General features: G+C 39.1%; 2 protein-coding genes across 2 annotated transcripts in view; both read right to left on the bottom strand.

The window, feature by feature from the left end:
• Positions 1-9,261, bottom strand: part of TMEM39A (transmembrane protein 39A) — a 29,497-nt gene extending 20,236 nt beyond the window's left edge. The window contains exons 1-3 of the mRNA XM_026713290.2: positions 9,095-9,261; positions 3,341-3,525; positions 1,564-1,786 (exon numbers count right to left, since the gene is read on the bottom strand). Of these exons, the coding sequence (XP_026569075.1) occupies positions 1,564-1,786; positions 3,341-3,453 (336 nt within the window). The 5' untranslated portion in view covers positions 3,454-3,525; positions 9,095-9,261. The remainder of the gene's footprint in view (positions 1-1,563; positions 1,787-3,340; positions 3,526-9,094) is intronic.
• Positions 9,262-12,891: 3,630 nt separating this feature from the next.
• The window catches only part of ALG5 (ALG5 dolichyl-phosphate beta-glucosyltransferase), a 41,736-nt gene continuing 36,777 nt past the window's right edge, over positions 12,892-17,850 (bottom strand). Inside the window, exons 9-10 of the mRNA XM_026713208.2 lie at positions 16,573-16,658; positions 12,892-14,272 (exon numbers count right to left, since the gene is read on the bottom strand). Of these exons, the coding sequence (XP_026568993.1) occupies positions 14,160-14,272; positions 16,573-16,658 (199 nt within the window). The 3' untranslated portion in view covers positions 12,892-14,159. The remainder of the gene's footprint in view (positions 14,273-16,572; positions 16,659-17,850) is intronic.

Raw genomic sequence — 17,850 nt, 5'->3', positions numbered from 1 at the left:
TTATAATAGCCGGATTAATATCTTTGCGGAAGGAATATTGCCCCTCCAATCGATGCAGCAGTAGAAGGGAGGTTGGTTGGGATCAGGCCTAATCGCTGCAGAGACCACGAGGGCAGCTATTGTAAAACTTTGATAGTTTATGGCCTAATAAATCTTCCGGAAGACTTGTGCAGCCTCGGGAGGTTTTTACAAGCTGTGCGGCCCAGGGAAAAGCTGCATAGGAGGCTGTTGTGATGTTAATTAGCCTCTAGCAAGTCTGAGGGAGGTTCCGCAGCATTTTGGCCGATCGCACTTACTGTCTGCGTGTCAGTGCCTTGCTGAGGCAGTTGCAACTGGAGGAGAGCGGATCCCCGCTCTCCTCGTGAGTGAAGCTCTACCAGAGCCCTTAGAGCTTGTCTCGATCTTGATGATTCTTTTTTTCTTTGTTTCAATGCTTTTGTTTTGAGGAATGCTAATTAACTCAGAGTCCAGAGACAATAACTCATATGTCCAAGAGCTGAGTCGAAAAGCTGGGGCTCTCAGCAGAGGCGAACCTTTTATAGTGGCAGACTCAGCTCATGTCATAAGAGGGTGGAGTTACACCCAATGCTGGACTCTAGAGCAGCATGACAGAGAAGGAGCGGGCGGGCAACCACAAAATAAGGCATTCCTGGAAAATAAGACCTAATTTTTTTGGTCCAAACAAACTAAGATCTGGTCCTATTTTCTGGGAAACAGTACTCTCCAGATATCCCAAAATTTGATTGATTTCTTAAGGGAGGAACTTTGGATTTTTCTCTATTCACCTTATTATTTTTAACCAGTTTATCTATTGTAACAAAATCATTTTGAATGTTCTTTCTACTTTTTAAGGTATTAGCAATAGCACTTAGATTTATATACCACTTCACAGTGCTTTTACAGCCCTCTCTAAGCAGTTTACAGAATCAGCATATTGCTCCCAACAATCTGGATCCTCATTTTACCCACCTCGGAAGGATGGAAGGCTGAGTCAACGTTGAACCTGGTGAAATCTGAACTGCCAAATTGCAGTCAGTCAGCATAAACAGCCTGCAGTACTGCATTATAACCTCTGCAGCACCGTTGCCTGTATTAGCTCTCTTACCCAATTTCTTGTGATATGGATATCTGAGGGAACATTCCAAAAACCCTGAATATCAAGACATTTTTTTCCTATGTTGGCAGGGAGGTGTTTTTCAGATCAAAATGAATCCAATTCTACAAAGTATCAGGGATAAGTAGCCTACGGATTACAGCCTTTTTTTATATCGTATATTGATATCATAACTTTAAATGCCACATTTTTGTAATTCTCCCAGAATGGAATGGAAGAAAAAGATTGTGTGTCTCAAGAGAAAGTTTGAAACTGGGTGGGAGAGAGGAATCTATAACCCATAAATGCAGTCCACAAAACTGAGATACAAGGTTCTTGCAATTAATTCCTTCTTTTTTCTGCCATATGATTATTGGAAGTATTGATTAGTGCCTGATTATATACATATATTTATTAATTAACTACAGAGTCTCATTAATCCTGGGATGGGTAAGCAAAGATGAACTCACCAGTGATGTACAGGAGGCAGGGTGGTTATATGGATACCACCAGACGGTCTTGTAAATATTAATATATTGAATGAAAAGAGACACCAGCAAGTAGATGAAAAAGAGGAATTCAAATAGAAGGTTTCCATCCACAGGGAGCTCTGGGATTCGGCAGTGCCTCACAGGCTCAGGAGTAATCAGGGCAGTGATAGGAGGAGCAGAAAGACTGAGAGTACTACCATTCCTGAAACCAAACATAATTGTTACCCATTGGTTGAACAACGGTATTTAACATTTAGATGTTAAATTGTTTATTAGTTTGATTACAATAGATCCATAGATTTACAACAGATTGTTAAAAATCCAGTAATGTATGTTAATGTAATCAACAGTCATATGGAGATGTAAAGATTCTGCCATAAAATTTATGGACAATATACTGCATCTTCTGATTAAGTTTTCCATTACACAAAGTATTAACTAGAGATTTAGGAATTCCATTTTTTCCTAGTAACAGTAGTTTAGGTTTCAGATGCCTCTATTGCATCAGGCCCAAACTGTTAAGTTGGAAGATGTTTTAGCTAAATATACAGGCATTTTGCAATTGCAGGCAGCCCAATGTTTTTTTGCAAAACCGATTAACAAACTACCTATGAAAGTTATATAAATTTTCCTGCCTCCCCAAAATAGAAACAATTTGAAAAACTAAACTGTCCACTTACATTACTGTCTGTCTATTGGAGCCTTCAATCCAAGGGTGGGATTCTATCTGGTTGGACCGGTTGTATAGAACCAGTTGTTACAATTCTGCACAGTTTGGAGAACCGGCAAATCGCGTCACTGGCTGATCCCTCCCCTCCCACTCCCACTCCCTGCTTACCTGGCATGCGCACTATCCAATTTGCCTGCCTTATGCCTTCTCCTAATTTTTGGTAAGTTTCTATTTTCCCCCCGATCATCAGCTGTTCTGACTATCAACTGTGACGGGATACTTAAATTAGCTAGAAAGCAGGAAATCGTTGGATTTCTTGTTTTCTAGCTAATTTAAAAGCAGAGCTGAACCTTCCTTAGGACTGAAGTTCTATTTTTCATTGCAGACTCAGGCAATAGATTGCAGAAAGGTAGATCTCTGAGTGAAACTGTGATTCTGTGAGCAACTCAATCTGCCTGCCTGCTCTGCCTGATTTTGGGTAAAAGTTGCTCTTTATTTTTATAAAAAATTCAATATTTACATACATGGTGTGTTGTGAGTTAATTTTGTGAGTTTGCCTGCTTGCAAATTTTATGAGTTTGCTTGCAAGCAAATTTTATGTGACAGACTCAGGCAATAGATTGCAGATAGATAGATCTGAGTGAGTCTGTGATTCTGCAAGCAATTCAATCTGCCTGTCTGCTTTGCCTGATTTTGGTAAAAGTTGCTTTTTAATAAAACATTCAATATTTACATAAATATTTACAAAATTTACATACAAGCCATGCCCAGCCAGTTACGTGACCACCAAGCAACAAATTAGGTCATGCCCACAGAACCGGTTGTTAAGAAATTTGAATCCCACCCCTGCTTCAATCCCTTCAAAAACATGAAGTTATATCCCAGACAATAAGGCTGTCCTGCTCTGGTCATACTAAGATGAATAAGGTATCATAACAATACGCTAAACACAAGGCAAAAGCTACCCTTAAAAATCAAGATTATGGACAAATTATCAATGGCTGATACTCTTTTGGACATAACAATATCTAGTGATAACAGGAAATAAATAGATTTAGAAGTACAATGTTAGACTTAAGACTTTACCTATTTCTCAGACCTGTTCCGTTGCCACAGTTCCCACCAACTAATGTCTGAAGAGAAGGCAAAGCTGAACGGCTTAGTTGCTGCCGGCTGGGTCCCCTCCTTCCACCGGGCATGACCAGGAAGCAATCCACCTTTTCCACCTCTGGCACTTTTTGCCCTGATTCTTATGTAACAATTTTCCAATTCTACAAATGAGAAAGAAGCAAATTATGCAACAGAACCTTCTAAAACAAAGGAAAAGCTATTCATCATATACACTTTGCACAGACAAAAGCAATAATTAAAAGTAAATATATTTTTAGGAAAGATCAAAAAGGAACAATTTTAAAAAGATGCTGAATGAGTTTTTAAAGTACTATGCTTTTAATATTAATTCATTAAAAACAGACTATATCAAAATTTCACTGTTATATATGACAAAACCAGAAACAAACGAACTATTAGGAGAGTGGTTTCAGATTATAAAATTTGTAATTTGGAATACAGGTTTAAACTATTTCAAGTTGCAAGTTTGTAAATCTAAAGTTATTTTATTATTATTTAATACAATATAAATATTTCTACATTATAAGAGATATTTTAAAGAGTTTAAACTGAAGATTTAGAGTTGAAAGCAAGATTTATCATATTATAATCAAAACATATTTTGGAAATGCACACTGGTCTTAAGATTTGCATTCACACAATGAATCTGCAAATGAGTGTGGAGCCTTCTTGGAACTGTGGAAAAGACTATAGACTGGAGAAAGAGGATTTTGTATTCCTGTTCAACAGCCCTCTCTCTCAACAGAGAGGGTTACAGACATTATCTGTCTCCAGTCTACAACACAGTCCTTTCAGCAGTTCCAAGAAGGCTCCACACTCATTTGCACTACTCAGGTTATCCTGAGGCGACAGATAAACCTCCAAGTGGCTTCAAGGACTCTATAAAAAAATGCAAATGACCAGCTGTCTGCAAGGAGTATAAATCCTTCCATTCTCCACCATCCAGTCAGAGCTGAAGAAGTTTCTTGGATAAGAAGCAAAACATCTTCAAAAAACCCAAGAAAGTCCAGCTGCCTCTTGAAAAAGCACCTTTGGGACAAAGTTTGTACAAATTATATGTACATTAGTAAAAAAACGCATTAAACAAAAAAACCCAATTGCAAGCTAAACTTAAATAACAAATTAGAACAATTAAATGACTTTGGGTACCATGGTAGATGTTTAAGATATAATGGTAAAATGGCAGAGTGCTCTTTTCCAAGCAATGAACATTTCTCAACAGAAATAAAAATGGCTCTAAATAAGAATAAATAAGTTCAGTTTGATCTGTGGAAAGGAGCTAGTATATTGAGAGAAATGCTTGAAAGCTGAATAAAGTAGGACGCACTGTGACCAATATAAAAAGAAGTTGAGTTAATTGATCATACAGAAAGAATGAATGAATGGGAAATAAGCAAATATTAAATAAATAAAATTAAGTAAATAAATATTTGTTTACTGTATGTTACCATATTTATAACCTATCTAAGCGAGTCTGGGCTGTGTACAGTATCACCAAAAGGAAAACTAAACATGTCAATCAAAACAATATCAATCAAAAACAAAAAATAATCACAAAAACTCAAATAAAATCTAATAAAGGTACTTACAGCCAGTCAAAAGTACACTGAATAAATTTAACGTTTCCAGAATTGCAGCAAGGAGGGGGCCTGTCAGCTGTGCCTCCATTCAAAATCCAAGAAAGAAACCCTCAGACTCCATTAAAATGGAGAAAAGTACTTTTACTGGATTTGAAGTGATAGCAACAAAAGGAAACCAAGATCTGAGGCAAATAGGTGCGGAATTTTACACATTGAAAGTTATATCAAGTCCTGTCCCCCAGAAGTCCAGACTGGTTATCCAATCTGAGGTGTGTATAATGTCAGGTGGGGTACATCTTCAGGTGGTTTCTCATTCATCTGGTATGCCAAGATGGTTGACCTTGGCTTAGTAGAGATAAGTGTGTGCAGTTGCACAGTAAGTAGGAAAGCATCCCCTCCTTATTAGTTCACACAAGAACAACTTTGCACTCCAGCAATCTTCCCCCCCCCAATACCAAATTACCCCTCCCCCCATTTCTATGGCAGCCGATAAGAGTCAAGTAGCAAAAGATGTCAGGAAAACTTCTTGGAGGCTGACAGGACCCCTATATTCTGGGAGAAAACATTCCACAAGGTGGGAGTTATGACAAAGGCCTGTTTTATCAGCCACAACCTGCAGGCATCATGAAGGCAGGGAACTTTTACCAGGCCCTCTCTTGATGAGCAGATTGGACAGGCAGATTCAGTTCTGGAAATGAGCCTCATATATCCTGGTATTATACCATTTTACAGCTTGACAGGTAATGGCCAGTACTTTTTTCAATTTTATATTATTTATACAAATAGCTCAAGGCGAAGAACATATCCAACACATCTTCCTCCTATTGACCCCACAACAATAATTCTGTGAGGTAAGTTGGGCTGAAAAAGAATGATTGGCTCAAAGTCACCCAGCCAGCTTACATGGCTAAAGTGCGACTAGAATTCATGGTCTTCCACTTTCTAGCTGCTTCCTTAACCACTAGAAATGTTTCCAAAGTATTTTTTCCTAAGGGAAAAAATGGACTCAGCAAGCTACAGACCAATCAGGCTGATATAACCTGGGAAGATTCTGTAAAAGATAATCAAGCAATGAATCTGCAAACACCTAGAAACAAGCAAAACAATTACTAAAAGCCAACATAAGTTTGTCAAAAAACAGATCTCTTTGACCAAGTGACAAAATTAGTGACCCAGAGAAATTCTTTGGATGTAATACACTTGGACTTTAGTAAGGCATTTGACAAAGTAGACCACAGCCTAATTTGGTAATATTGAAAAATGTGGTAGTTTGCATCATTACCAGATGGATTTGTAATTGGTTAACCAACCAACACTCAACACGTCGTTCTTAATGGAACTACATCAACATGGGGGGAAGCATACAGCGGACTACCACAAGGCTCTGTTTTAGTCCAGTACCCTTCAACAATTTACATAAAGGGATAGAAGGAAACTCATCAAATCTTCAGGTGACACCAAGCTGGAGGAAGAATAGTCAGCACTTTAGAAGATAGAATCAAGATCCAGAAGAATAGTGACAGACTTGAAAGCTAAGCCCTTTCCAATAAAATGCAAACCAGTCTTGTAAAAAGGAAGATTTTACACTTAGGCAAGAAAAACCAAATGCACAGATATAGTGGAGGTGGTGCCTGGCTCAACAGCATTATAGGGGACTAGGAGTCCTAGTGGATAATCATTTAAGTATGAGCCAGATGTGTTCCACAATGGTCAAAATGGCCAATAGAGTCCTAGTCTGCATCAACAGAGGGACAGTATTAAGATCACATGAAGTGTACTGCTTTATACTGTACTAGTAAGACCACATGTGGAATATTGTGTCCAGTTTTGGTCACCATGACACAAAAAACATTTGAGACTTTAGACAGAGTGCAGAGAACACCAACTAAGATGATTAGGGGACAGGAGGCTAAACCATATGATGAACAATTGAAGGAACAATTGAAGGGTGATATGATAGCTATCTTCCAGTACTTGAGAGGGGTGTCATAGTGAAGAGGAGGTCGAGTTATTCTCTAAAGCACCTGAGGCAGGACAAGATGCAATGGGTAGAAGATCATTAAAGAGAGATCTAACCTAGAATTAAGGAGAAATTTCCTGTCAGTGAGAATAATCAGTGGAATGGTTTCTCTAGAAATTGAGGTGGAGGTTTTTAAGTACAGATTGGACTATTTGTCTGGAATGGTATAGATCTCCTGCTTAACAATGAGTTGGACTAGAAGATCACTACAGTACCTTCAAACTCTATAACTTTAAACCTTTAAGCTAGAAGGCTATCAGCAACCAACATTTAAAACTAATACAGCTGTAATTCTATATTGGCACTACTTTTTGTATCAGCTACTGCTTCTGTATCATCTTTATAGCAATTTCATATAAATTAACCCAATCAAGTAATTTAAGGAATGAATTACTGAAAATATAAAGTGGAAATAGGGTAAGATAAAAATGAACATCAAGAAAGTGTGACAGAATGTGCACCTGGAGAACCAGATGAAGGGAGTCTTGGCAAAACAGAACTTTCCCAGGGAGGATGCAGTACATTCCAGAAAGAAGCCCAAATTAAGAGACTGCCCAATCCTGAGCTAGATAGGGGTTCAGGGTAGCCACATCTGAGAATCACTCAGGAAAAAAAACAGTTAAGGTAGTGTTACAGCTGTAATATTGGCAAGATCTATCCATTAGGTATAAGCAAATAAATGATTTGATTCAATTGAATTTTACTGTGTTGTCCTTAGGCTTGAGTTGACAGAAAGTCATGGCTTAAATGAAGCTGATGAGATCCTCAAAGGAATTAAGAAATCTAAAGATTTCTTTGAAAATTCTTTGAAATTGGCTTTACTGAAATCCAGAATTCATGTACAGGTATGCAATGTTCACGTCCATTACAATCTCAATTTTAAAGATTCTGTATTGTAATATTCTGAATCCCATAATTCTTGCCTGACATGTACATTTATGTAAAATTATGTACTATTGTATCTATATACCATCTCAAATGCTTGTCAGTTCTATACTTTTAAATATAATACACATTCAAGTGGCACTTCCAGTCATAATGAAAGCAACTATGTGAGATATTTTTACAATAGTAGTAAAAATGCCTATAAGTACTTTTGCATTTGAAAAGGAAAGATGCACACTACAGAATTTATTTCTGAAAATAAAAATATTTATAGCTCTTTTGTTAATTTAATGATCATTTACAATAAAAGTAAATGTTATTTTAAAAAGCATTCATGAACATTTCTCCACAGAAAATAAACAGCTTCTTGTTGTAACTTCAAATGGCCACTAAATGAACTATTGTAACTCAAGGACTACCTATATTCAAAAGTAAACCTCATACTCTCAAGATGTATTCTGCCCAAATATCTACAGGTCACATAAGTTTTATACGAACAATTAAATGAGCATGTCACACAACTCAGTGGAGCCACATCTCTTGCAAGTTGGGATTTCTAAAAAGTTTAAGCAGACTCCAACAAAAGAACATACAGTAACAGCAATATTCTTCATTACCAACAATAAACGGAAGTAAATCTTCAAAAGGAACCCAAATCCTGCTACCTCTAAAATCCTGGTAATATCAGAGAAACAGTTTGCTACTCTCTTCTGTCGGGATGTTTTTTCCCCACTGTCCAAATTTAACCCGTAGCCCTCGACTTCCCATTAAATCCTACATCCAAGTACTGACCAGGTTCGACCTTAGCAGCCTAGGATTAAAAACGCAGTTCGATGTTTCTAGGTAAGATAGTCTACTTCCTACAGAAGTATTTCATTCTTCTCAACCAAAAGACTGCTTGAATGAGAGCTAATGAAACACAAGAGGGAAGAAAGAGCAAGGAAAATCCTAAAATGTTTGCGAAACGGAAAAGCCCTGAAGAAAAAAATGGGAAGGCCAATAACTGAATAGAGCAACTGTTCACTAAGCCAACGCGATGGAAAAAGGGGCAAAGGGATAAAGCACAATTCTCTCTCAGCCGACCAACGACAGAAGCAAAGCTCGACGGCGGCCTCCACTACACCAAGCCACAGGGCCGTGCTTGGCTACAACGGGGTGTCTCGGTTACACACCATACACCACGGAGATAGATGAGAAGGAGGCGGCCATTCAAATCCGACTCACCGCCTCTCCAACAGCACCATGAGCGGATCACCTTCACCACCAGCCCGCCAGGCTGGGGAGCCCGCCAGGCCGGGGAGGGGGCGTAGCGCAGCCCTCCAAACTCCCTCCGCGTCGCCCTTTCCCAGCTGTGGCCGCGGCTGCTGTAAATGCTGCTGCCCTGAAGAGACGTGGCAAAGAGGATTGATGCGTTCATCAGTGCGCGACGGCAAGGAGAAGGCGGTATCTGCAAACGCGCTGACCAACCGGGGAAAGGAAAAGGGGGAAGAGTTGCGGCAGCCATCTCGTGAGTGTCAAAAACCCCCGAAACGCGAGAAAAAGCGAGAGTCTGGTTGCAATCATGCAAAATTACAACTAGCCAACCGTAATTTAACGTAGTCCGCCTTGAGTATTTAGCCCGTGATTCATCGGAAGCCAAACGTATCCTTGCCTACTAGTACCTCAGAAACTTGTCTATATATATTTCACGCTCACATAGAGTATTTAAAATGTAGTAAGTCATAAATGCATAGCGGACCAGATACTTTCCCGAATCATAGAGGTGTTTATACCTCGGTTCTGAACGAAGGTGACAAGTTATATACAATCCTGTACTCGTCTCTGCGCGGCCAAGAATTCTCTCAAAGAACGACTGCGCGCCCGCGCACCCACAAACATTTTTGGGTCAAGGGAGGAACGACCGTTTCCCCTTGCAGTGAAGTCGCGATTCAGATTTACTTTTTCAGTGAGGCTTTCGGATATAAAGCAAGCGGAATGTAATCGTTGAACTAATTCACCCCCAACATGGGGAGAACAGCTTTAGAAACGCAGTTAGAAAAGTGGTGTTAGCTTGTTGGAAGTTAAGTTCCAAGTGGGAAGAAAGGCACTGGAAACATGGAAACTGCTTGGAAGGATGGTTTAACGGTGGACAGCTGAACCACATAGGGTTTGAACTCCTGAGCAAAATGGAACACATGGATGAGAGAGGGAGAGAGATTTATACCCTCTGTTTGGCTTTGAACTGGTTTCCTGTTCCTGTAGCAAGAAATGTATCCTGAGTGGTTGTCAGACTCCCATGGGCCATGCAGGGGTAACTGTAGGTTGTCTCCGGTCCCAGACTTGGTTGAATCTTGCTGGGTAATGTAATTAAGGAGCTTTGGGCAATTCCTATTATGGCTTAATGGCTTTCTCCTTGTTTGGATTTGAGTGAGGGCTAATCCTATCACCCTGAAGCCAAACATCTTTTGTCTTGTAGATAGGATGGCGCAGTCTTTCTGGGGCTATTAACAAAGGTGGGGTTGCTTTCCAACAGCATGTTTCCCCTTTTCTCATCCAGGGAAGTACGCTGCTCAAAAAAATAAAGGGAACACAAAAATAAGACATCCTAGATCTAAATGAATGAAATATTCTTATTAAATACTTTGTTCATTATAAGTGCTGACAACAAAATCACACAAAAAATATCAATGGAAATCAAATTTAGCAACCCCTGGAGGTCTGGATTTGGAGTTATACTCAAAAGTGGAAAAAAACACTACAGGCTGATCCAACTGTGATGTAATGTCCTTAAAACAAGTCAAAATGAGGCTCAGTAGTGTATGTGGCCTCCACATGCCTGTATGAGCTCCCTACAACGCCTGGGCATGCACCTATGAGGTGGCGAATGGTCTTCTGAGGAATCTCCTCCCACACCTGGACTAAAGCATCCCCCAACTCCTGGACAGTCTGTGGTGCAGCTTGGCATTGGTGGATGGAACGAGACATGATGTCCCAGATGTGCTCAACTGAATTCAGGTCTGGGGAATGGGCGGGCCAGTCCATAGCATCAATGCCTTCATCTTGCAGGAACTGCTGACACACTCCAGCCACATGAAGTCTAGCATTGTCTTGCATTAGGAGGAACCCAGGGCCAACCGCATCAGCATATGGTCTCACAAGGGGTCTGAGGATCTCATCTCGGTACCTAATGGCAATCAGGCTACCTCTGGCGAGTACATGGAGGGCTATGCGGCCCCCTAAAGAAATGCCACCCCACACCATTACTGACCCACTACCAAACCGGTCATGCTGGAGGATGTTACAGGCAGAACGTTCTCCACGGCGTCTCCAGACCCCGTCACATTTGCCACGTGTGCTCAGTGTGAACCTGCTTTCATCTGTGAAGAGCACAGGACGCCAGTGACGAATTTGCCAATCTTGGTATTCTCTGGCAAATGCCAAACCTCCTGAATGGTGTTGGGCTGTAAGCACAACCCCCACCTTTGGACGTCAGGCTCTCATACCACCCTCATGGAGTCTGTTTCTGACCGTTTGAGCAGCCACATGCACATTTGTGGCCCGCTGGAGGTCTGGCAGTGCTCCTCCTGTCCCTCTTTCCACAAAGGCAGAGGTAGTGGTCCTGATGCTAGGTTGTTGCCCTCCTACGGCCTCCTCGTCTCCTGATGTACTGGCCTGTCTCCTGGTAGCGCCTTCATGCTCTGGACACTACCCTGACAGACACAGCAAACCTTCTTGCCACAGCTCGTATTGATGTGCCATCCTGGATGAGCTGTACTACCTGAGCCACTTGTGTGGGTTGTAGACTCCGTCTCATGCTACCACTAGAGTGAACGCACCGCCAGCATTCAAAAGTGACCAAACCATCAGGCAGAAAGCATAGGAACTGAGAAGTGGTCTGTGGTCACCTCCTGCAGAACCACTCCTTTATTGGGGATGTCTTGCTAACTGCCTATGCTTTCCACCTGTTGTCTATTCCATTTGCACAAGAGCATGTGAAATTGATTGTCAATCAGTGTTGCTACCTAAGTGGACAGTTTGATTTCACATAAGTGTGATTGACTTGGAGTTACATTGTGTTCTTTAAGTGTTCCCTTTATTTTTTTGAGCAGTGTATAATATTCTGCCTTCTTAATATTTCCTAGAATATTTCATTTTTCTAAGAGAAGGGAGGGTGCAAACTTTCTACAACCTTATTGAACTAGGCTTCTGCCTACTGAGCAGGGGTGGGATTCAGATTTTTTAACAACCAGTTCTGTGGGCGTGGCTAGATGGGCATTAGGTTTATTTTTCAGCACCCCACTCTCCATTTTGGGGCCCTCTGGGCCTCAGGGAAGCCTCCTGGGAAGCAGGATTCAGGGAGGGGAATCCTGGCACAGCTGATCGTCAGGGGGGGAAAAATACCTTGAGTAACTGGGCAGGGAAGAACGGGTCAGGGATGTCAGGCATGTGCACGATGATGCGCATACACAATAAGGACTGACTGGGTGAGGAGGGGAGTGTGGAGAGGGGCGGGTCCAGCCAGGGGCACAATTTGCCAGTTCTCTGAACTGTGCAGAATCATGATAAATGGTTCTATAGAACCGAACCGAACCGGTAGAATCCCACCCCCGCTACAGAGTTCTGTAAAGCAGTGGTGAAACAATAAACAAGCCACACTTCCATCTAGGTGGGAGGAGACGCTCTTAATGGTTTTTTCATTCAGTTTTTGTTTCATTTTGGAATTGTTTACTTTCAGGTACTGTAAGGTGCCAGTATGATCCTTGTGTGTTACCTGCACTTGGATGATCAATCTCACTACTCTACAATTTATGTATGATATAATGGAGCTATCTAGCCAAACACACTAGAATTAATGTTGCAATCCAATGAATACTTTCTTCATTGCATTCAAAAGTAGGCAATAAAAGGTTATCCCTTTCTCTGGTTAACTTTGTCATCATTTTTAAAGATTAATGTATCAATCAATTGGGTTATAACACAAAACGGTAAGGAAACCTCAGGAGAAATACTGTTATATAAATATCCCCAAGGAACAAAAATAGTTTATGTAAGGTTTTCAGTCTTTACATTTTATATCCTTAATAGTTAGCTTTTTTAAATACCCTACCTTTCCTGTAGCAATTCAAAGTAATATACATCACATTTCCTTTTCCAATTTCCCTCCAATAATGCTAGGAAATAGGTTGTGCTGAGAAGTGATTCGCTCAAATTAACTAATTAACTTTTCCTGCTGAAAATGGACTTTGAACCTGAAACTTCATGCTCCCAGTGCAAGATCTTAAACCAGGAGTGTCAAACTTGCAGCTCACAGGCCAGATGTTCACGTGTTGGCCATGCCCATCCCCAATTTAGCGAAGGAGGAAAAAGTTGTGATACATCACATGACAACGTCTTAAACCATTATGCCATATTGATCCTCACTGTAGCAGCAATCTAAGAACGTTTTAAACACCAGCTCATCAACACTTTATATCAGGGGTGTCAAACTAGTGCCTCGTGGGCTGGATGTGTTACACGCAGTCCATCCCCATCCCAGTTCCACGAAGGGAAAAACATCGTGATTCATCACATGACAATGTGACGCAGTTTGACACCCGTGCTTTAAATGAACAGTTATCACAGTTGAAAAAATTGCCCACAATAAAGATATGCAAAAATATCTTAAACATCTTTCAGAATTAGTCACAACCCATGATGACAACTAATGGGCTACAATATTGAAAACTGCCAAGCATGTTTTATAAACACTTTGTTGTGCTCAGAATTCCAGCAGATTAGGAATTTGTCCATCAGATGTATCTTTAATCTAAAGCATAGATTATAGTTCAGCAATTTTATATTGAATTTAATGGAAAACTCCAATTTCTGAATATTCTTTTGTAAAAATCAAGGAATTGCAAAATAACTGACTGCAATAACTTCTGTACAGTATTACAGTACTTTAAGAAACTGATGCTATTATTTATGCAAAGAAATGTGAAGTATGCAAAAATACACATATTTCTATGGTTATATTTGCTTTTTTGTAGAAAATATTTTGTAGGTTTTGTAGAAAATAGCATTCCAGAGTGAAATGCCATTTTCTAAAATTCAATTTCCAACTATATTTTGTACAAATGGAAAACAAAAGTTTGAAAAAGATTGATTTCAATATTTGAAAGGAAAAAGACTGAAAAAAAGCTGTATTTTTGACCATTGAAGAAAATTCAGAAAAAAATTGAAATGTATGATCCATTTCTCTCCTTAATTTATACTGTTGAAAAAAAACCATATATATATTTATCAAAACAATCCTTTGGTGATGAATCCATTAATTCAATTTTGTGGTGTCAAGTTTCCAAGCACCTGTCAGGTATCGTAGTCGTATAAAAAGCAGGTCCCTTCCCATCTGCAACCAACTCCAGAAGGGAACCAACTTAGAACCTATAATTATTAAAAATAATAAAATTTATGTTATACATACATATAAAAGGCAATTATTTCAAAATCACTAATTTTAAATTTGCTCTGAAATATATTAGACTTATAGTTCTAATGTGAAATGTATCCAAGAGGCCCAAAATTATAATCTGGTGAAAATGGGCAATATTCAGTTGTATCAGTTTGCTAGCAGATTATTGTTCTCTAGTTTTCCCACTCCCTAGCACAATAGCCAGCACAAGTATAGAGGGTCTGGGAAGGGTGCCTGGGTGGAGAAAACTATCCCAGGCCCAGTGGTGGGATTCAATTTTTTTTACTACTGGTTCTGTGGGCGTGGCTTGGTGAGCATGGAATGGCATAGCTTGGTGAGCATGGCTTGGTGGGCATGGCAGGGGAAGAATACTGCAAAATCTCCATTCCCACCCCACTCCAGGGGAAGGATACTGTAAAATCTCCATTCCTTCCCCACTCCTGGGGGAAGGTTACCACTGATTCTCTGAACTACTCAAAATTTCCACTACTGGTTTTCCAGAACTGATCAGAACCTGCTGAATACCACCTCTGCCCAGGCCCTTGCAATCTGCTCTGTGAGCTCTTCAGTTGACTTTCTGGGGAAACAGGCAAAGGTGCAAATGATAATCAGGTGATCAAGAATGCTTGGCAACTGATCTAAGTGGGAATGGATTGCCAAGTGCCCAGATTGCGATCATGTGGCATGTTTGTAACTTCAAAAGCCAGTTGTAAGTCTCTTTGTTCAGCGCTGTCATAACTTTGAACAATTGCTGAATGAGTGGTTGTATGTACAGTGGGCTATCTGTGCAAACTGTTCTTCTTATATGGAATATTTGTGGACTGGAACACAAAAAACTAGCCCACTCAGAAGCCACTGTGAAATTGATTGTTACTTATGGAGGAAAATAAGAAGTGCTTTAAAAAAACTACAATTAGTTGCTGTAGTTGGAACGTATATATCTTATCCCTTCCTTGCAGCAATCTCCAGATACATATTTCCAATTTAATGTAATTGAGCTTACTAATTAAATTTGTTTTTTAAGTTTTACTATTAAAAATTATCAGGTGGCTGTAGATTTGATTATATACAATGTGTGTGTGTATATTAAACTGTTGATTTTATTGATAAAACTATTAATAGTGCTTGCTTTTATTTTGCTGTTATAGTACCAATAAATGTCATTTATACAACAAAGTAATAATCTTTTGTAACCAGTACAGAAGCAAGTCACCTCACAGAATAGCAGTACATGACATCTTCAAACTAGCAAATGTAACTAAAGAATGTAAGAACATTACTTGTTGCATTAGTGTTAGTCTGAGGATTAGAGTACAGAGTACTTTGTTCTATTTCAATAATCAGGAGTTAGGTAGCACCTTCTCAGATTTACAGATTTTAATAAAAGGCTGCACTTTTGTGAAGTACAGTTTACTTTATCACTTCAAATTATTTTGGGTTTTATTTTGAAATGCAGTCAAATTAAGAGTACATATTACAATGGAGTGTTTTGAAGTCAAAACAAAATTTGGCTTATGTTGGTAAAATTACTGGAATAGTTTAGGAATTAGTTTCTCTCAGAATCATCACCCAGTAGGGATTCATCACACCATAATCTTTATTAATTACTAGGGGAAAAATGATAGAATTCTACTGAAAAATAAATAGCTTCATAATATGTTGACAGTGAGGGATAAAGCATATTAGGAGAGTAAGGAGCAGCATGCAAAAAACCTTGTGTGAGGGAAATAGCTTAATTTTCTTAACTATTCAGATAGTCCTTGATTTACAAGTTCATTTAGTGACCGTTCAACAGCACTGAAAAAGAACTTACAACCATGTTTTACACTTATCACCTTTCCAGCATCCCCATGGTCACATAATCAAAATTCGGACACTTAGCAAGTGACTCATATTTATGACTATTGCAGTATCACACGGTTATGTGATCACCTTTTGCAACCTTCTGACAAGCTAAGTCAATGGGGAAGCCAGATTCACTTGACAACCATGTTACTAACTTAACACCTGCAATGATTCACTTAACAACTGTGGCAAGAAAAGTTGAAAAAGGGGCAAAACTCACTTAACAAATGTCTCACTCAGGAACAGAAAATTTGAGCTCAATTGTGATCATAAGTTGAGGGCTACCTATATTAGAAAGTTTTGTGGAACAGTAATTTAATCTTTCTATATTATCATGGGAAATATATTAAGATCACTGAACTTGTAAAACTCACCTCATTTCTAGAACTGATCTAAAATGACACAAAATATGCAATTTTCAACTGACCTTCAATTTCTGTCCAATTGACAGCAATCTCTGATATTGGGATTTTAAAACTTTGAGCTATGTAAAGAAGTTCCACATCAAAAGCCCTAGAAGAACAGAATAAACATTTTCAAGATTTTTCTAAGTATAATAAATTTCCATAAGCATATGTCAATAATTTTTAATTTTTATATCATGAAATAAAAATAATTGTGATATATGTTTCCCATTTTTCCAACTGTAAAAGTAGGTATTTGTAAATTTATTCATTTTATTCATTATTCATTTTAATCATCTAAGCAATATTAGGCAAGTTACAACATATTAAAAGCATACTAGTATGTAGTAATAATAAAAAAACTCAATTACTATTATCAGCGAAGCCAAAAATTATGGTTAAAATTCCAGTTTCCCACCTCAGGACATAATGAAAAGGACACATGGTAACCTATACAAATAAGACCTATAAATAAGATCTATATGATTAACATGAAAAAGAAGGTTGGAGCCACGTCGCTGCGATACAGCTGCAATCTCGGGGCTCTGAGATTGCAGCTGATATCTTCGCCCCTGGTCGGTCCTAATGGACCTAAACCGTCCCGTAGAGATGGTGATAGTAAGGGGCGCGTTCTGCTGATCCCAGGGACATCGCAAAGTCCCTGGTTGATCCAGAAGAAGCCCTTTTACCATCGGCGGAGAGGCAGCCTTTAAGCTGCTGAAGCTGTGACAGCTCCGGAAGGAAGAGGCAGAAAGAGAAAGTGCATCGGCTGGTGAGAATCTTTTTTGGGGGGACTTAAGGACACTCTAAAATGAGAAGAATCCTGTAAGACTTTGGACAAAAACTTTAGACATGGAACTGATTTAGCGGCGATTTTTTTAAAGAGAATGTCAAATTGAGGCTTGGCTTTTTACTTTTACTTTTGTTTTCATTGAACTTCCATTGTGATCTAGTAACTGTAACTAGACTGGTTTTTTCTCTTATATTCACCTAATTTTTCTTTCTTTTTTTCCCCCTTTTGACTGTTAATAGTTTTTTTTAGAACAGAGGCTCCCTTTAGTAATTTTTTTCCCTTAAATATATATATATATATATATATATATATATATATATATATATATATATATATTTCCTTTTTTTATATTTTTTATACTTTTTTGGGAAAGAAGGGGAGTGGATTAAAGAAACTTTGTAACACTGCCAACTAGAGGCTTGAAAATACTTTATTGGAAGTTGAGAGGGCTGTGAAGAAATCCTTTCTCAAGGACACTGGAACTTGATAAGATAGAGGGAAGAACACT

Source organism: Pseudonaja textilis, chromosome 2 (assembly GCF_049901715.1).
Source record: "Pseudonaja textilis isolate UNSWEBS1 chromosome 2, rPseTex1.2, whole genome shotgun sequence".
Lineage (NCBI taxonomy): Eukaryota > Metazoa > Chordata > Lepidosauria > Squamata > Elapidae > Pseudonaja > Pseudonaja textilis.
This window is presented reverse-complemented; position numbering and strand designations above follow the sequence as displayed.